General features: G+C 40.5%; 1 protein-coding gene across 2 annotated transcripts in view; it reads right to left on the reverse strand.

Annotated features, from left to right (window-relative positions):
- Positions 1–696: 696 nt before the first annotated feature.
- Positions 697–16,721, reverse strand: part of LOC133562102 (IgGFc-binding protein) — a 35,664-nt gene continuing 19,639 nt past the window's right edge. The window contains exons 18-42 of one of the 2 annotated variants that reach the window (XM_061915983.1): positions 16,497–16,696; positions 16,000–16,416; positions 15,356–15,917; positions 15,085–15,284; positions 14,584–15,000; positions 13,943–14,504; positions 13,661–13,860; positions 10,382–10,801; positions 9,724–10,276; positions 9,439–9,638; positions 7,967–8,386; positions 7,527–7,905; positions 7,344–7,445; positions 7,043–7,242; positions 6,823–6,958; positions 6,410–6,732; positions 5,763–6,345; positions 5,109–5,692; positions 4,471–5,038; positions 3,588–4,165; positions 2,961–3,504; positions 2,687–2,886; positions 1,163–1,540; positions 829–1,100; positions 697–756 (exon numbers count right to left, since the gene is read on the reverse strand). In XM_061915983.1, the coding sequence (XP_061771967.1) occupies positions 741–756; positions 829–1,100; positions 1,163–1,540; positions 2,687–2,886; positions 2,961–3,504; positions 3,588–4,165; positions 4,471–5,038; positions 5,109–5,692; positions 5,763–6,345; positions 6,410–6,732; positions 6,823–6,958; positions 7,043–7,242; positions 7,344–7,445; positions 7,527–7,905; positions 7,967–8,386; positions 9,439–9,638; positions 9,724–10,276; positions 10,382–10,801; positions 13,661–13,860; positions 13,943–14,504; positions 14,584–15,000; positions 15,085–15,284; positions 15,356–15,917; positions 16,000–16,416; positions 16,497–16,696 (9,014 nt within the window). In that variant the 3' untranslated portion in view covers positions 697–740. Of the gene's footprint in view, positions 757–828; positions 1,101–1,162; positions 1,541–2,686; positions 2,887–2,960; positions 3,505–3,587; positions 4,166–4,470; positions 5,039–5,108; positions 5,693–5,762; positions 6,346–6,409; positions 6,733–6,822; positions 6,959–7,042; positions 7,243–7,343; positions 7,906–7,966; positions 8,387–9,438; positions 9,639–9,723; positions 10,277–10,381; positions 10,802–13,660; positions 13,861–13,942; positions 14,505–14,583; positions 15,001–15,084; positions 15,285–15,355; positions 15,918–15,999; positions 16,417–16,496; positions 16,697–16,721 lie in introns of both variants that reach the window. The other variant, XM_061915982.1, reaches the window with a different exon arrangement.

Genomic DNA, 16,721 nt, shown 5'->3' on the forward strand with positions numbered 1-16,721 from the left:
CCACACCTACATATTGCGCTCTACCACGGTATCGAGCACTATTCTCCGGATAATCCAATCAAGACACATTATATATATATATATATATATATATACATATATATATATATATATATACATATACATATACATATACATATACACACACACATATACATATACACACACACTATATATATATATATATATATATATACACACATACATATATATATACACATACATATATATATACACACATACATATATATATACACATACATATATATATACACACACACACACACACACACACACACACACACTTGAGCACATTCAACAATACTGCGATAATGCCAACCGGGATGTTCTGATCACAATAACCGATGTGAAATTTTCATATTATACAATTGGGTTTGAAGAATTACAACCCTTCAAACTGATAAAATTACTAAATCTAAATCTCAAGTACTGCCACTGTGTGTAATTTCAGTTTAGTGAGGTAAAGATTAAAGATTATCCAACAAATTTTAAATTTCAGTACATCATTTAAACTTTAACAATGGATAAAAAGATACATGTTGCTTTGCTTTCCTGCAAGGTTATCTGATGGCTATGGATAATCCCTGAGGCTTTACAAATAAACTTTGATGTACTTTCCTCAGTTATTTTAGTAAGTGCTTTATAAAATGTGGCCCACAAATGAACAAAACAAACTTACATTCATGTTTTATTATGCAGTCCAACATTATAATACATTGTTACGCAGAAGTGGAGCTGTGGAAAAAAATAAACATTTATTAAAAAAAACAAAAAACTACTGAATAAATATTTGAGATTTCGACATACCAGCCTTGGAAATCTGAAAGAATCCAAGATTTGAGTGGCAATTGAGAGTTGGTGTCGTTGAAGTTTCCACAGACGCCACATACTTTCCCAGAATACCATGATGCTGCTTTGAGTGTGACCATAGCAACACCAAATTCAATTTCCAACTCAGATTCCAACCCAGAATCTTTCTTCAGGATCACCACCACTTCTGACTTGTCCTGGGTCACACCATGTGACAGGGATACCCCTGTAGGTAAACTGTGTGGGAGGGGCACAATGTGTCCATTCACCTGTAAAGAATTAAGAACATAATTACAAAGATATATGCGCTCAGTCTCTAAATAATAGTCACCTTCACTATGCCATCTTGGATAGTTAATGAGAATCTCAAGAAAAGGATCTGGAAGACCGTAACAAAGCTGGTGCGGCTGCCATCACAAAGTCCGTTGTAAGAGATCAAGCTGAACCAATTTTCAGCATCCTCATCGCAAAGGCCCATCAGCCTGTAGGGGGTTCTGGGTGCCAAGCTTAGCTGCTGCCCAGTGAAAGTGGAGACCTGCAGGCTGTCTTTGAGTTGACAAACTTCCGTTTTAACATGACAGCCCCAGGAACCATTCCTCAGAGCACACATCTTCCAGGGGCTGCAGGACGCCTTTTCACACAGGGCGCCACCTAAGGGGTGGCACCAGCATATCTCGGTGCAATTCTCAGTGTACAACTGCTCCTCCAGCTTTTTGGGGGGGAGGGAAGGAGAAGAAGAAATCAGTAAATACTGTAATGCCTTTTTACTAGAGCTGTCAAAAAGAATTCAACTCATGTTTAATCAAAATTCACATCAATCATGTATATACACAAATCAATCAATTTATTTTGACCCCACAAGCTCCTTCACCTGAAAGGCAGTGAGTGTTATACGATCAGGTCAATGCACACATCGGTGCAAAGATGAGTGAAAAGGAGGCTGACTGTTGGGCTCACTGCAAAGTTTTTACTTCAAAAGACACCCTATTAGAATTTTAACATGTTTTGAGCAAATACATTAAAGTAAAACAAAAATTTTCCTGTCTTAAGTTAATTTAAATGTGCAAGCAAGTAATGAATCCAAATTCAAGTGTGACTAAATTGATTGAACAATTTAACACAAATGGCTTAAGACATTTAACTAAACTGCAGAGACTGCAGAAAGTATTTATGAACAAACAGCCGAAAGAACTGTGTGCTGCAAGTTTTAGTGGTTATTTTCATATTACTTTGACAGGTAGTAGTTCCGTAGCACAAAAAGTACAACGAACTGATCACTACATTATCAAGTCTATTAGAGCAGAGGATACATATTACGGTACAGCTCAATATTCAACTGGGGGCCAGAGGGCCAATTCTGGCTCCGGAATGACAGGCTGGCTTCCACAAGTTAAGTTCAAAAGTTGGGAAAGACTAACATTTTTGCATGAAATATAATTCAAATAGTGTTCCCGTTGTATGGAGGAACACAGACCAGTGTAAACACAAGGGCAGATCAATTTTTGCCTCTAAGGCCCAGCGTCCACTAAAGTGGACACATTTTACATTACAGAGCTATTTTTTTCAGAAATGTGTAACTGACAAGACAAATGTCCACTAGAAAAGACTTTAAGAGTGCAGCAGCGTGACAAAAAAAGTATTTCAAACATGCTAAGCTAACTTCAGTTACCGGTATGTTTAAAGACAACACATTGACTCTTAGTTAAAAGAGTTTGAGGTGAGCAGAAATCTCCACAATATACTCCTGAAAATATTTTTTAGGCTATAAAAGAAGTCCTGGGTTCTAAGAGGAGGTTCACTACACACTTAAAAAAAATAAAAAATACTGCAACATGCCATTGTGTTTATACATTACCTTGACATATTGACCATGGACAATACACCCACACTTGCTGACTGCTACACATTCGCCTCCATCAAACACTTTTCCGTTCAGGCACTGGCAGCCTCCTGAACAGCCAGTTGCTGAGGACCCGGGCTGCAGCAGGGCAGGACACGAGTTGGAAGCAGAGTCAACACACAGACTTGGGCTGCTGCTGCTTGGACACTTGTAAGCTGGGGGTAGATATGAACACAATTTATCGCTGACCAAATAACTGCGACTCAAAACACGAAAAAGTTTCACTCACAGCAGGGAGTGTTCTTCCTCCAGGATCCTACAGTTACTCCATTGGCCTGGCAGGTTGCAGTATATGCTTCCAGGGCTAGACATACAGCCTCCATATAGGCTGACCCGCCACAAATGGCTCTGAGGCACACATCTCTGTAAAGATGGGCTTCAACACCCTTGCTCAAACACAGGTTGAACTCAATGCTTGTGGTCAAGAGGATATCACACATTACTGTGGCATTCGAAGACAGTTTGCACAGACCACAGTCTTCTTTGCAAGTCTCACCACATGTTTGTCCAACAGACCAGCTATGCAAAAACTTTGCAACAGCCTGCCTAAGATTACCCGTTCTTAGTTCCATGTCATCAGATTTGTCCCCATTGAAATTCCCACAAAGTCCTGAAGCCGAATCAAAATTTGGTGGTATGCTGAGTCTGAGATACTTAGTGGATGACAGCTCGAGTCTCACCCCTGCCACAGTGATGACTGTTAACGTATTGCCATCTTCATAAATGTGAAGTACACCACTGTTGTAAGGCACCCTGAAGTCTTCACCATTCACCTTAGAAAAAGGGGTGAGGGAGGGTGGAACCAACTTAGTTTAACAAATTTATTCACATCCATAATTTAGAGTGCAGAACTTACTTGTATTATCCATGGTGTATTTGGATTGATGGTCACTTTCATGTAATTAAACATAAAAGTCAGCTTGCTAGCAATAACAAAGTTGTTAATGTCTTTCTCAAAGCTCAACAGCACAGTGTGACCATGTATAGCTTTAGGAGAGCGTTCAGAAATTAAATAGGTGCAAGCTCCATAGTGAGGTATGAACAAACCATCAAATGTCACATAGCCCAAGCCTGCAAACACTTCACATACTCCATATTGCCAGTGTCTCTGATAGACCATGTCAACATGTGACAAGAGGCCCTTTGTGGGCCTGCAAGGGGACGGGCTGCAAGACAATTTACCCTCATAACAGTGACAAATTTGACAGATTTTACCGTTGTAAAAGTAACCAGCAGGATGATATTGTCCATCGTTTAAGCAACCACAGTCGACCACCTTTACACAATCACCATCACTCAAGATGTAGCCAGGGTCACACTGGCAACCCTCCACACAAGCACCAGTGCAGTTTGTGGCAGAAGCAAGTCCAGCGCACACATCAGGACATCGAGGGCCACACAGCTCATAGTGGCTATTCTGAGGGCAAGTCATACCTATGGAGCAGGGTTGAGAAGAGAATCGGGGTTTACAAAATAAACGGTTTGACTTCATTAGATCTTAATTACTGTCAAAAATGTTTAAGTGAGACTGCACATAGCTGCAAATGATGAGAAAGTTGTCAGTCAACTCAAAAATTCCCCAAATGTTCAAGTCATGAACCAAGCCAAAAGTTATGCTCGCCAGCAGCAGAGCAAGCAGTAAAACCAATCAGTACAGAACATGAAGTTACTTCTTTTTTTACTTAATTGGATTTTAACTTGTGGAATTGATTAAAAGTAAACAAATACATTTTACTCACCGCAGAAAGTGTCACTCCTCCACTGCCTGACAGGCAACTGAGCTGCTTGACAGGCAGCAGTATATGATGCAATGGAACCGCAGAGAGCCAGGTTATGTCCCCCATAAGAACAGGTATCTGCTACACAGTTGTAAAAGTATGGCTTTGGATCCAAAATCAAAGCACACTCCGCAAAAGGCCCGAGTTCATCTATAAGTACCCCACAAAAATCACTGCCTTCAAAGAGTTTCTGAGCATCTGCAAGGCAGTTCTTTACTCTGGAAGTACAGCTTGGCCTACAAGCCATCGATCCGCCCAATCGCCAGCTGTGAGCAAACTCGAGCACATTTTGGGCCTTTTCTTCATCAGGCATATTTTGGTCATCATGGGGGTCAGAGTTAGCATTCCCGCAAAGTCCACGAACAGAAGAAGCATAACTGGTAGGAAGCACAACCACCACTGTGCCAGTTTTATAGACCATCACCTGCAATCCCATATCAAGGTGAATAACGAGGGATAAAGGTGTACGGTAGGCACTGACGTGTCCTGTGTGGTGAGAGTATGGTAGGTGTTTATGCAGCCCATCAATCTAAGGGAAAAAAAAGTTCAAATAATTAACGTATACTATATACATACATTTTTGAAAATCTGGTATTTACCAGAAGTTTTCCAGGGTCTTCTTTGCCAATTACTACTTCCAATCCATAGGCAGAGAGCTTTAAAGTTAGACTATGAAAAAACTTCTTGCAACTGGCATCAGCGATGGTGATATTGAATGGTACAAGTCCAATAATGTTGGTGTTTGTTTGAACAAAAATATATGCACAACTGTCCCTAAGGTCAAAACGATGTCCATCAAACGATGTAAAGTGCATTCCAGTGACAATGCTACAGTTCTGCGGTTTGTCATTTTGACACACCATCTTGTGCAGTAGTTTGTTGCAGGACATTCCTTTTGGGCAATGGGATGGGCTGCAGCTTATCCCTCCTGGCTTACAAGTGCAGAGTTGTCCACAATCATCTGGGATCCAGAAAGTAGAGTTTAGGCTGTGGTATTTGCCTCTGAAGTCTTTGCAACCACACTCTTCAGGTGGCACACAACCCTCTGGACTCTCGACGAAACCCGGGTTACAGAAGCAGCCGTTGACACAAGTTTTAATACAGATTCTGTTTTTAAGGCCACACGTTGTTGGACAGGCTGAACCACAAGTCTTATAGTGGCTGTTCGGTGGACAGCGAATAGCTGAAAAATATTGGTAGAATAAAATTATTATAAAGCAAAGTAATTACATTTTACACTCACATATACTTACGAGCTGTCACTCCAAAGAGGAAGTCTTCATTGAGCTCTTTACAAACCAAGGAATACGATGATGTAGTCTGGTCAACAGCAGCTTTTACACCTTTAAATGTGAGGTCTGATACACAACTTTGAAAAAAAGAGTCTGGGTTGACAAGACTGTGGCACTGTGCATATTGACCAGCTGGATTTACAAAATCAGCACAGGATTTTTTTCCACTGGAAGGTTCTCCATAAGCCACATCTTCCAGCAATGTAGCAACATCCAGTTTCTTCTTTATACAACAACCGCTACAACACTTCTGCTCGCCATCAAAAAGGCGATAAGCCTGAGCTAACTCTACACTTGTTTTAACCGGAGGGGAACCAGGTCCATTAACTGTATATTCATCTTGCGGATCATCGTTAAAATTGCCACAAAGACCGTAGACAATGCCTTTGTAATACGGCTTTAGTGTGATGAAAACTGTAGTATTCCAGTCAAACAAAACACGCAGCCCAAAGTCTGTCTTTAGTAGAGCCTTGTTGTCCTTGTTTGACATTTCAATCTTACCGTGAAAAAGGGTAAAAGGAATATATTTGACTTCCCCATTAACCTGGAAAAAGGGGGACAGTCATTAACATAATGAGCCAGCATTGGTTTACAGTTCAGAAACTTACATATATACTGTCTTTGTGACCAAGCTTGATGATGAACCCATACACCTGTATAGTCACCAACTGCACAAGGGACTCTTCTTTGCAATTGCTCTTCTTGGACACGCTGAAAGATGGAGCACCACAGGTGGCACCCTTACTACCTGAAAGCAGATATGTGCAGGTACCATCCACAGCATAGTTGACCCCATCAAAGGAGCGGTAATGCTGGCTTCCCCACGTCCAGCACCGACCCGGGCGGCTCTCACAAACATCTTCACCATTGCTCAGGTAGTAACTCTCTGAGGGGTCACATTTCCCCTCGGAAGGGTCATCTAGTGTTTGCTCTGAACAACACAAAAAGGTTTTAACACACTAGAGTGACATACACGCAGAGTGGGCCAAGAATGCATATTGCCGTAATGGTAATGGCTCACCATCTTTGCGGCACCCGTTCATTCCATCTAAAGCCATGCAACTGTGCAGTGGGGGACACTTGTGCGCCTCACAAACTAGGGGAGGTCCACAAGTGCAGTTAACAGTGCAATTTTGTAGAAGTTGGCTTTCAGATACCTGCAATTAGATTAAATTATTACTGTAGCAGAACCTCTGGAATAATTACACATTTATTTTTTCAGTCTGCAATGTGTAACTGACATTAAATCTCCTCCCATCCTGCATGCAGCCACATTGATCGGCTGGCACACATGCATGGCCATCATAAAGATGCTGATCGTCACACTGGCATCCTTCCTCACACAGCCTGGGACACTGCATGGCAAGACTCATCCCAGGACACAAGGAGGAGCAAACATTTGCACACTGACTGTAATGGCTGAAATCGGGACATTTTGGAGCTAGACAGAAAAACAGTCCGAGTTGAATTGTTACAACACACTTTTGTTGACATATTAAAAACACTTTTCTATGAGAATGATTGTGCTGCGGTTAGACTTACAACAGCCTGTGCGGTTCCTCCATTTGTCAACACTGACGCCAGCCACTTTGCACGCTGCCTCATATACCTCTAGTGCATCACACAAAGCCCGCTTTTGGCCATCTGCAGCACAAAGATTTTTCATGCAAAGTGAGTAGTACTTCTGTGGAAATATTTGAGTGTGACACAAGGAAAATGGTCCACTTGGCTGGTTGACAAGGCCACAGTATAGGTCCGATGCATACTCTGACACGGGGGATAGACACCGTTGGCATGTGCTGTCACATGTGTCGCTGCATGAGGATTCAGAGTCAGACAACATCCATCCATTACCAAATAATTCAGGATTAGACACTGCAGTGCCATTGGGCAACTGCATGTCATCTGAGGGGTCACCATTGTAGTTCCCACAGAGGCCACAGGTTATCTGGCGATAATTCTTTGGGAGCTTGACCTTTATGTGGTTGTGCAGGTCAGTAATAATCTCCACAGAATGTGCAGTCTTGAATGTCGTCCATTTATTTTTCTGTTGCACAGTCACATTGTTTTGGGAGATTGTAAGGTTTTGATAAAGTCCATTTACCTAAAATAATTGCAATTGTAAGTAAACCATTACAATTAAATCAACAAATCAGTTTACTTACCTGGATTTTGCCAGGAAAGGCAGTTGAGATTTTAAAAGTCATGTTATTGACATGCAGATAGATTTCTTTGCCTTCACTGTGGTTACCACGCACACTTATCAAAAGTGGCTTCACATTGGGGCCCTTCAGAGAGCATATTTGTACCAAAGTGTAGTTGCATGAACCATGAAATTCAAACATCCGTGCATCAAACGTGGTATACTGGGATCCATTAATGGAGCAGTGGGCCATTTTAGCTTTGGGCTGGCAACCTTCAATGTCTCCAGGAAGTTTACACTTTTCCTTCTCTTTGTGGCAACTGGCTGTTTCATTTAAAACCATGCATCTGTGCAGTGGGGGACATTTGTGATCCTCACAAACGAGGGGAGGTCCACAAGTGCAGTTAACTGTGCAATTGTGCAGAAGTTGGCTTTCAGATACCTGGAATCATAAAATGACAAAACGTTGCGGCAGAAAATCAGAAATCCAAAATATTTTATAAGTATGCATTGATACTATTTTTGGCTAAAACCGAAACACTGAAAAAAGGATGCCGATTAACTTTGGATTCATGCTTAAGACTATACTAACCTCACTAAAATCAAGGCAAAACAATCACAAATTAATAATCATCTATTAAAGATTAAAACATCTAAATCATGAAATAAAATTACCACTGGTATTCCAAAACAAAAATATTTAATAGTAACAAAATAGGCCAAATTCTGAATGGGGCTATAGACAACAGTGTCGACATGCCCAAAAGAAGTCAAAAGGGAAGTATTGAATGAGTTCACTCATTTTGCTGTCAAGGGATTAATCCTCAGACCATCAAATAATCATCCTGGCCAGCCAATGGTCCGTAGCCTCCCAGAGACGCCGAATGTCCAATGGTCCCGACAAAGCCAGGCAATTATTTAATGTCTAGTTTGGCTGCTGTGGAACACCACTGGAGCGTTTTTCAAGTTTTATTTTGTTCTGATTTGATCTGGAGACATTTCCACTCCTTTGGTGACAGTCTCCTTATTAAAAAATGACTAGTGACAAAAGTGGAATATTTTTCTGGTGTAATTGGAGACTGGTCTTATGGTTGGAGACTTGACTTCTGTCACTCTGCAATGTCCCCGATAAACAGTGCTGCTACAAGCCTCTATCAGACGCAAAGCACTCACAAGCAATCAGTCTTGGGCTACAGCACAAGCTAGCGATTCCCACCTTGAAAGACCAGCAGCCACCACTGCTGTCTTGATTTTCACATTACATGTTTCGCAGTTTTCTGCGGGTGTTGCTTGTATATTATGTCCACACTGTGGACTTGTTTCCTCTACTCCAACCTATCCCGTGCTTCTTGCTTATGTCATCATATCTTGTTTAGGCAGTGCTGTTTCAGTGATAATCTTTCGATCGTAAGCCAAATTAGGGCTGTATTTGGCCCAAAACTGGGTGGCAAAAATGTCAGTGCATCACTAATATCTCAGTCTAATGTTACTGACCTTAATTTTCCTTCCACCGTACACGCAGCCACATTGATCAGCTGGCACACATGCACGGCCATCATAAAGGTGCAGAGTGTTACATTGGCATCCTTCCTCACATTGTCTGGGACACTGCATGGCAAGACTCATCCCAGGACACAAGGAGGAGCAGACATTTGCACACTGACTGTAATGACTGAATTGAGGACATTTTTGAGCTAGACGAAAACAGAGACAAGGTAAGTCTAAATTGACATTAAAAACACTTTTCTATGAGAATGATTGAGCTGCTGTTAGACTTACCACAGTCTGTGCTGTTCCGCCATTGGTCAACACGCACTCCAGCAACTTTACACGCTGTCTCATATTCTTCAAGTGCATTACACAAAGCCTGCTTTTGACCATCAGCAGCACAAAGGTTTTTCAGACAAATTAAGTAGTACTTATGTGGGAATATTTGAGGGTGACACAGGGAAAATGGTCCACTTGGCTGGTTGACAAGGCCACAGTACAGGTCCGATGCATACTCTGACACGGGGGATAGACACCGTTGGAAAGTGCTGTCAGATGTGTCGCATGAGGAGTCAGACAACTTCCATCTATTACTAAATATGTCAGGATTAGAGACCGCACTGCCATTGGGTAGCTGCATGTCATCTGAGGGGTCACCATTGTAGTTCCCACAGAGGCCACAGGTTGTCAAGTGATAATTATTTGGAAGCTTGACCTCTATGTGGCTGTGCAGGTCAGTAATAATCTCTACAGAATGTTCAGTCTTGAATGTCGTCCATTTATCTTTCTGTTGCACAATCACACTGTACTGCAAAAATGTGAGGTTCTGGTAAAGTCCATTAACCTACAAAAAAAAAAAAAAAAAAAAAAAAAAAAATTGTAAGCAAACCAAAACATCTCTTTGAAACATATTCAACACAAAAAAATAGTTGGTGACCAGAATCCTTACCTGGATTTTGCCAGGAGTAGAATTTGACATTTTAAAAGTCATGTTATTGACATACAGATAGATCTCTTTGCCTTCACTGTAGTTACCACGCACACTTATCAAAAGTGGCTCTATATCAAGGTCCTTTAGAGAGCAAGTTTGGACCAGAGTGTAGTTGCATGATCCATGAAATTCATATGCTAGTCCATCAAATGTGGTATACTGGGATCCATTAATGAAGCAGTGGGCCATTTTAGCTTTGGTATGGCAACCTTGAACGCCTCCGAGAAACTTACACTCTTCTTCCTCTTTGTGGCAGCCAACAGTTCCATTTAAAACCATGCAACTGTGCAGTGGGGGACACCTGTGCTCCTCACAGACAAGGGGAGGTCCACATGTGCAGTTAACAGTGCAATTTTGTAGAAGTTGGCTTTCAGAGACCTGTAGTCAGATAAAATGACAAATTGTTGTAAAACTTTTTTGGAATCAATGATTACAGACAGACAATAGTTTTATGTAATTAAGGTCTTTGCATACTTTAACAACTTCAATTCAGGACCATAATGAATAAAATCAAGACCATTTTACATCATACTAACAAAAAAGTATACTGACAAAGGATAATCAAAAACCCAGAATTAATTCTGACACATTAGTTCACTGCTCTTTATATTTGGTAAAACATTCACCAGAAGCCTTTCCATTGCAAACTATTTGGAACTCTGAAATCCATATTGGCAAACACCAGCCTTTTTTCTCATTCAACATGGAATTCCAGTGCATTCATGCCGAATGTTCCATGTTTTCTTGGATAAAGTGCAGTCTACTTTAGTATTTTCACGCATGGCCGTAACTACAATTGGAGGACACAGAGGTTTTGCCTTTGGTATTTTTGTAAATGACAAAAGGTAGATATGACTGACTTTAAATGTACTTTGTGTAGCACATTGTGTGCTATGGATTACCATGCGGTAGATCATTGATCATGATCTTTATTCATAAACACGCCTGCTACAACTCAAACGTAATGCAATGAAGTCCACTTTTACTGTAAACATTATCAGAGCAGAAATGTGCCGTCAGCATAACAATAACATTAAATCAAACTGATGTAACTAATGTTGGTTTCACCTAAATAAAATTGATGTGTAACACTGTCTAAGATATAGTACTTTATTGATTCCTTCAGGAAAAATGTTTTCCTGTCGTGTCAGTAAGTAATGGTAAATGGGTTGTACTTGTATAGGGCTTTTCTACCCCTTTTTAAAAAAGGAGCCCAAACCGCTTTGACAGTATTTCCACATCCGCCCATTCACACACAGATGGTAAGTTGCCGCCCTGCCCAAAATGCAGAACACTCGCTCAGCGTAGGGCTCCGCGATAAGTGTGGGGGGGCTGTTTTGCGTGAAGAAGCACATTAAATTGTTTTTGAATCCCGGTCGTGGTTTTGGTACTTTAATGTTAAAATTTTTTAATACACTTAACCACAGGATATTAAAAAAAAGTACAGTTACAAAACCATGCTGATTGTTGAAGATAACACATGATAGTTCTACATCAAAAGCCTTTGTTCTAAAAATTCATTGTTTGCTCAGGGTTTTATATGGTGCTGGGATACCCATAGTTTCAGCCTTTCAAAGCTCCCCTTGGGCAACCCAATTTTTGACCTAGGTATTTGTCAAAACCTGGTTACAGTCCTTGTTTCACGTGATAAACAAAAAGTCAGAAATGTTGGAGGAAAGCACATTTTATCATCTAAAAGCAACTGTTACCACCTCTGCAAAAGGTAGTTAATTTTTGCGTTTTAGGATGTCAAAATTCAGTGAACAGAGAAAAAATTATTTACAGTACAAGGGTTGGGCCAAAGTTGTAAAAAAACAGTGAGAACAGACAGAATTGTCTAAAATTAAAGGCAATTATAAATCACAAACCCCAGACAGAATTTTGACAGGAAAAAAAATGTAGTTAAGATTCAAATTTGCTCAGCTCATGACTACATTTTCATTTGCTTTCAGTGAATAGTTTACAAAAATATTAAGGACAAGTCATTACTTTAGTGCAGTTCTCAAATAGTGGGGTGGTCCTCTATGAACACGTAGTATACAGCATCATGCCTCAAAAAAGCTGTGCACTACAAAACATGCTTATTGTAGCCACTTTAACCAGACTTAATTTTGATTTAAAAAAAATAAAATAAAATTAAAAAAAAACAAACAAAAAAAACACATCATTTCGGTTTTGTAGGTTAAAGTGTTTATGTTGTGCCCCTGAGTCAATGCTGCTGATTTTTACATTTTTATTCATCATTAATTTAATTTATTTTTCAGTATCAAATAATTCAAGTCGGTCAAAAAATCTAGTACAAATAAGGATAGCATTTATTTTAAAAGGCACTTAAAATATTTTCTGTTACGGAATAAAAAAATGTTAGTTATTCCTTGTTTGAAGGTGATACATATTTATTTTTCTGTTTTCTATATTGTTAAGGATACAATGAACAATTTTATAGACAAACTATATACTACAGTATATTCATAGTAGTGGCGATGGAGCGCAAAATGTTTTCTTAGGGGCGAGTAAGAAAATATTTGAGAAGCGCTGCTTTAGCATGACAAGAAAATGTTGACTTGGTGTATTCACAACAGGTACACGCACAATGTATGATTTCAATAGTTAAAATCTCATGGATCTTTGGCAATTTGTGCCACTTTACCAACATAACAGCTGTGGAAGTTTGTAGCGTTTTGGCATCTTTTTACACAAATTTGTCTAAGATTTTCTACTTTTACAATATGGTTCAATTTACTTTCACCACAATGTCTACAATCGCTGCCTTTCAGGGCTGCTCCACATCCGGGCCCTGACCAAAGATGTTACATCAGTGAAAACACCATAAGTTTTCATTCACCAGCTTCAATCATGCATTGACTTATTCTTCTGCAGCCACAAATCGTTGAATTTACACACCTTAACTGCTTTACTGATGGCTTTTGTAAATCTGTGTTTGTAGCTAAATTCTGCTGTAACATACCGTGGCGCGTGCAGAGCACTGCACATTCGCTAGTTGCATTTGATAAATTCTGACATGCTGCACAAGTACTTAATTTTACTTTGTAGTTACTAGTGACCTCAAAAATATTAACATTTAAAAGATTGACAGAAGCTTATGAATTTGTCTTAAAAAAAAATTTCAATGTATTTTGAAACAACTCATTGTATTTGCAAAATTTCAGGCCTTAAATCAAAATTGATGGATTTCAGACTTTAAGACCCTGCGGATACGCTGGAAGTGTTACTGACCTTAATTCTTTTCCCATTGTACATGCAGCTACATTGATCGGCTGGCACACATGCATGGCCATCATAAAGGTGTCCAGAGTCACACCTGCATCCTTCCTCACACTGTTTGGGACACTGCAAGGCAAGACTCATCCCAGGACACAAGGAGGAGCAAACATTTGCACATTGACTGTAATGGCTTAATTGAGGACATTTTGGAGCTAGACAAAAATAAAACACAAGTTTAAGTTCACATTATAAACACTTTTCATTCATAAGTGATTGAGCTGCTGTTAAACTTACCACAGCCCGTGCTGTTCCTCCAGGGGTCAACACTGACTCCAGCCACTTGGCAGGCTGCCTCATATACCTCTAATGCATCACACAAAGCCTGCTTTTGGCCAGCTGCAGCACAAAGATTTTTCATGCAAAGTGAGTAGTACTTCTGTGGGAATATTTGAGTGTGACACAAGGAAAATGGTCCACTTGGCTGGTTGACAAGGCCACAGTATACGTCGGATGCATACTCTGACACGGAGGATAGACACCGTTGGCAAGTGCTGTCACATGTGTCGCTGCATGAGGATTCAGAGTCAGACAACTTCCATCCACTACCAAATACGTCAGGATTAGAGACCGCACTGCCATTGGGTAGCTGCATGTCATCTGAGGGGTCACCATTGTAGTTCCCACAGAGGCCACATGTTAACTGGCGGTAATTTTTTGGTAGCTTGACCTCAATCTGATTGTGCAGGTTAGAAATAATCTCAACAGAATGTGCAGACTTGAATGTCATCAACTTGTTTTTCCATTTCACAGTAACATTGTTCTCAGAGAACGTGAGGTTCTGATAAAGTCCATTAACCTAAAAGAAATGTAATTATAAGCAGAATACAAATTAACACATTCACAAAAAATTGGTGGAGACCAGAATATTTACTCACCTTTATTTTGCCAGGATAGGCAGTTGACATCTCAAAAGTCATGTTATTGACCTGCAGATGTATCCATTTACCTTCACTGTGGTTACCCCGCACACTTATCAGAAGTGGCTCCACATTAAGATTTTTGGGAGAGCAAGTTTGTACCAAAGTGTAATTGCAGGAATCATGAAATTCAAACACCAGTCCATCAAACGTGGTATACTGGGATCCATTAATTGAGCAGTGGGCCATTTTAACTTTAAGGTGGCAATCTTTAACGCTTCCGAAAGGCTCACACTCTTCCTCTTTGTGGCAACTAAAATTTCCATCTAAAACCATACAAATGTGTTGTGGGGGACACTTGTGCTCCTCACAAACAAGGGGAGGTCCACAGGTGCAGTTAACAGTGCAATTTTGCAGAAGTTGGCTTTCAGAGATCTGTAATTGGATAAAAAATACAATCGGTTATGGCAGAATTTTTTTCAGTAATGGAACACTATTAATTGGTAATGTGTAACTGACATTAAATCTCCTTCCATTGTGCATGCAGCTACATTGATCATATGGCACACATGCATGGCCATCATAAAGATGCTGATCGTCACACTGGCATCCTTCCTCACATAGCCTGGGACACCGCATGGCAAGATTTATCCCAGGACACAAGGAGGAGCAAACATTTGCACATTGACTGTAATGGCTGAATTGAGGACATTTTGGAGCTAGACAAAGACACAAAGTCTGAGTTTACATATTACAACACTTAAAACAAATGCTCTTTGGTTAGACTTACCACAGCCCGTGCTATTCCGCCAGGGGTCAACACTGACGCCAGCTACTTTGCACGCTGCTTCATATAACGCTAGTGCATCACATAAAGCCTGCTTTTGGCCATCAGCGGAACAAAGATTTTTCATGCAAAGTGAGTAGTACTTCTGTGGGAATATTTGAGGGTGACACAAAGAAAATGGTCCACTTGGCTGGTTGACAAGGCCACAGTACAGGTCCGATGCATACTCTGACACGGGGGATAGACACCGTTGGCAAGTGCTGTCACATGTGTCGCTGCATGAGGATTCAGAGTCAGACAACTTCCATCCACTACCAAATACGTCAGGATTAGAGACTACAGTGCCATTGGGTAGCTGCATGTCATCTGAGGGGTCACCATTATAGTTCCCACAGAGGCCACATGCTGTCTGGCTGTAATTATGTGGAAGGTAGACCTCTATATGGTTGTGCAGGTCGGTAATAATCTCAATAGAATTTGCAGTCTTGAATGTCATCAACTTATTTTTCTGATGCACAGTGACATTGTTCTGAGAGAATGTGAGGTTTTGGTAAAGTCCATTAACCTACAAGAAAATTAATTGAAATCTGTTAAGAGTGGTATTGGTGTGCTTTCAAATAAATTACTTGACGAGAATATTACCTTACCTGGATTTTGCCAGGATAGGCAGTTGACATCTTAAAAGTCATGTTATTGACATGCAGATAGATCTCTCTTCCTACACTGTGGTTACCACGCACATTTATCAAAAATTGCTCCACATCAAGGCCATTGGCAGAGCAAGTTTGTACCAGAGTGTAGTTGCATGAACCATGAAATTCAAACACCAGTCCATCAAATGTGCTATACTGCGATCCATTAATAGAGCAGTGAGCCATTTTAACTTTGGGGTGGCAACTTTCGACGCCTTCTCCAAATTTACACTCTTCCTCTTTGTGGCAGCCGGCAATTCCATCTAAAACTTTACAACTGTGCAGTGCGGGACACCTGTGCTCCTCACAGACAAGGGGAGGTCCACAGGTGCAGTTAATAGTGCAATTTTGTATAAGTTGGCTTTCAGAGACCTGTAATTGATAAAATGACAAATTAATTTGGCAGAACTTTTCAAATTTAAAAAATAATTTTCTTAGTCATGGTTACCGACATTAAATCTTTTCCCATCATGCATGCAGCCACATTGATTGGCTGGCACACACGCATGGCCATCATAAAGATGCTGATCGTCACACTGGCATCCTTCCTCACACAGTCTGGGACACTGCATGGCAAGACTCATCCCAGGACACAAGGAGGAGCAAACATTTGCACATTGACTGTAATGGCTGAATTGAGGACATTTTAGAGCTAGAAAAAAAAATGCAAGTATGAC

The sequence above is a fragment of the Nerophis ophidion genome, linkage group LG11 (genome assembly GCF_033978795.1).
Source record: "Nerophis ophidion isolate RoL-2023_Sa linkage group LG11, RoL_Noph_v1.0, whole genome shotgun sequence".
NCBI lineage: Eukaryota > Metazoa > Chordata > Actinopteri > Syngnathiformes > Syngnathidae > Nerophis > Nerophis ophidion.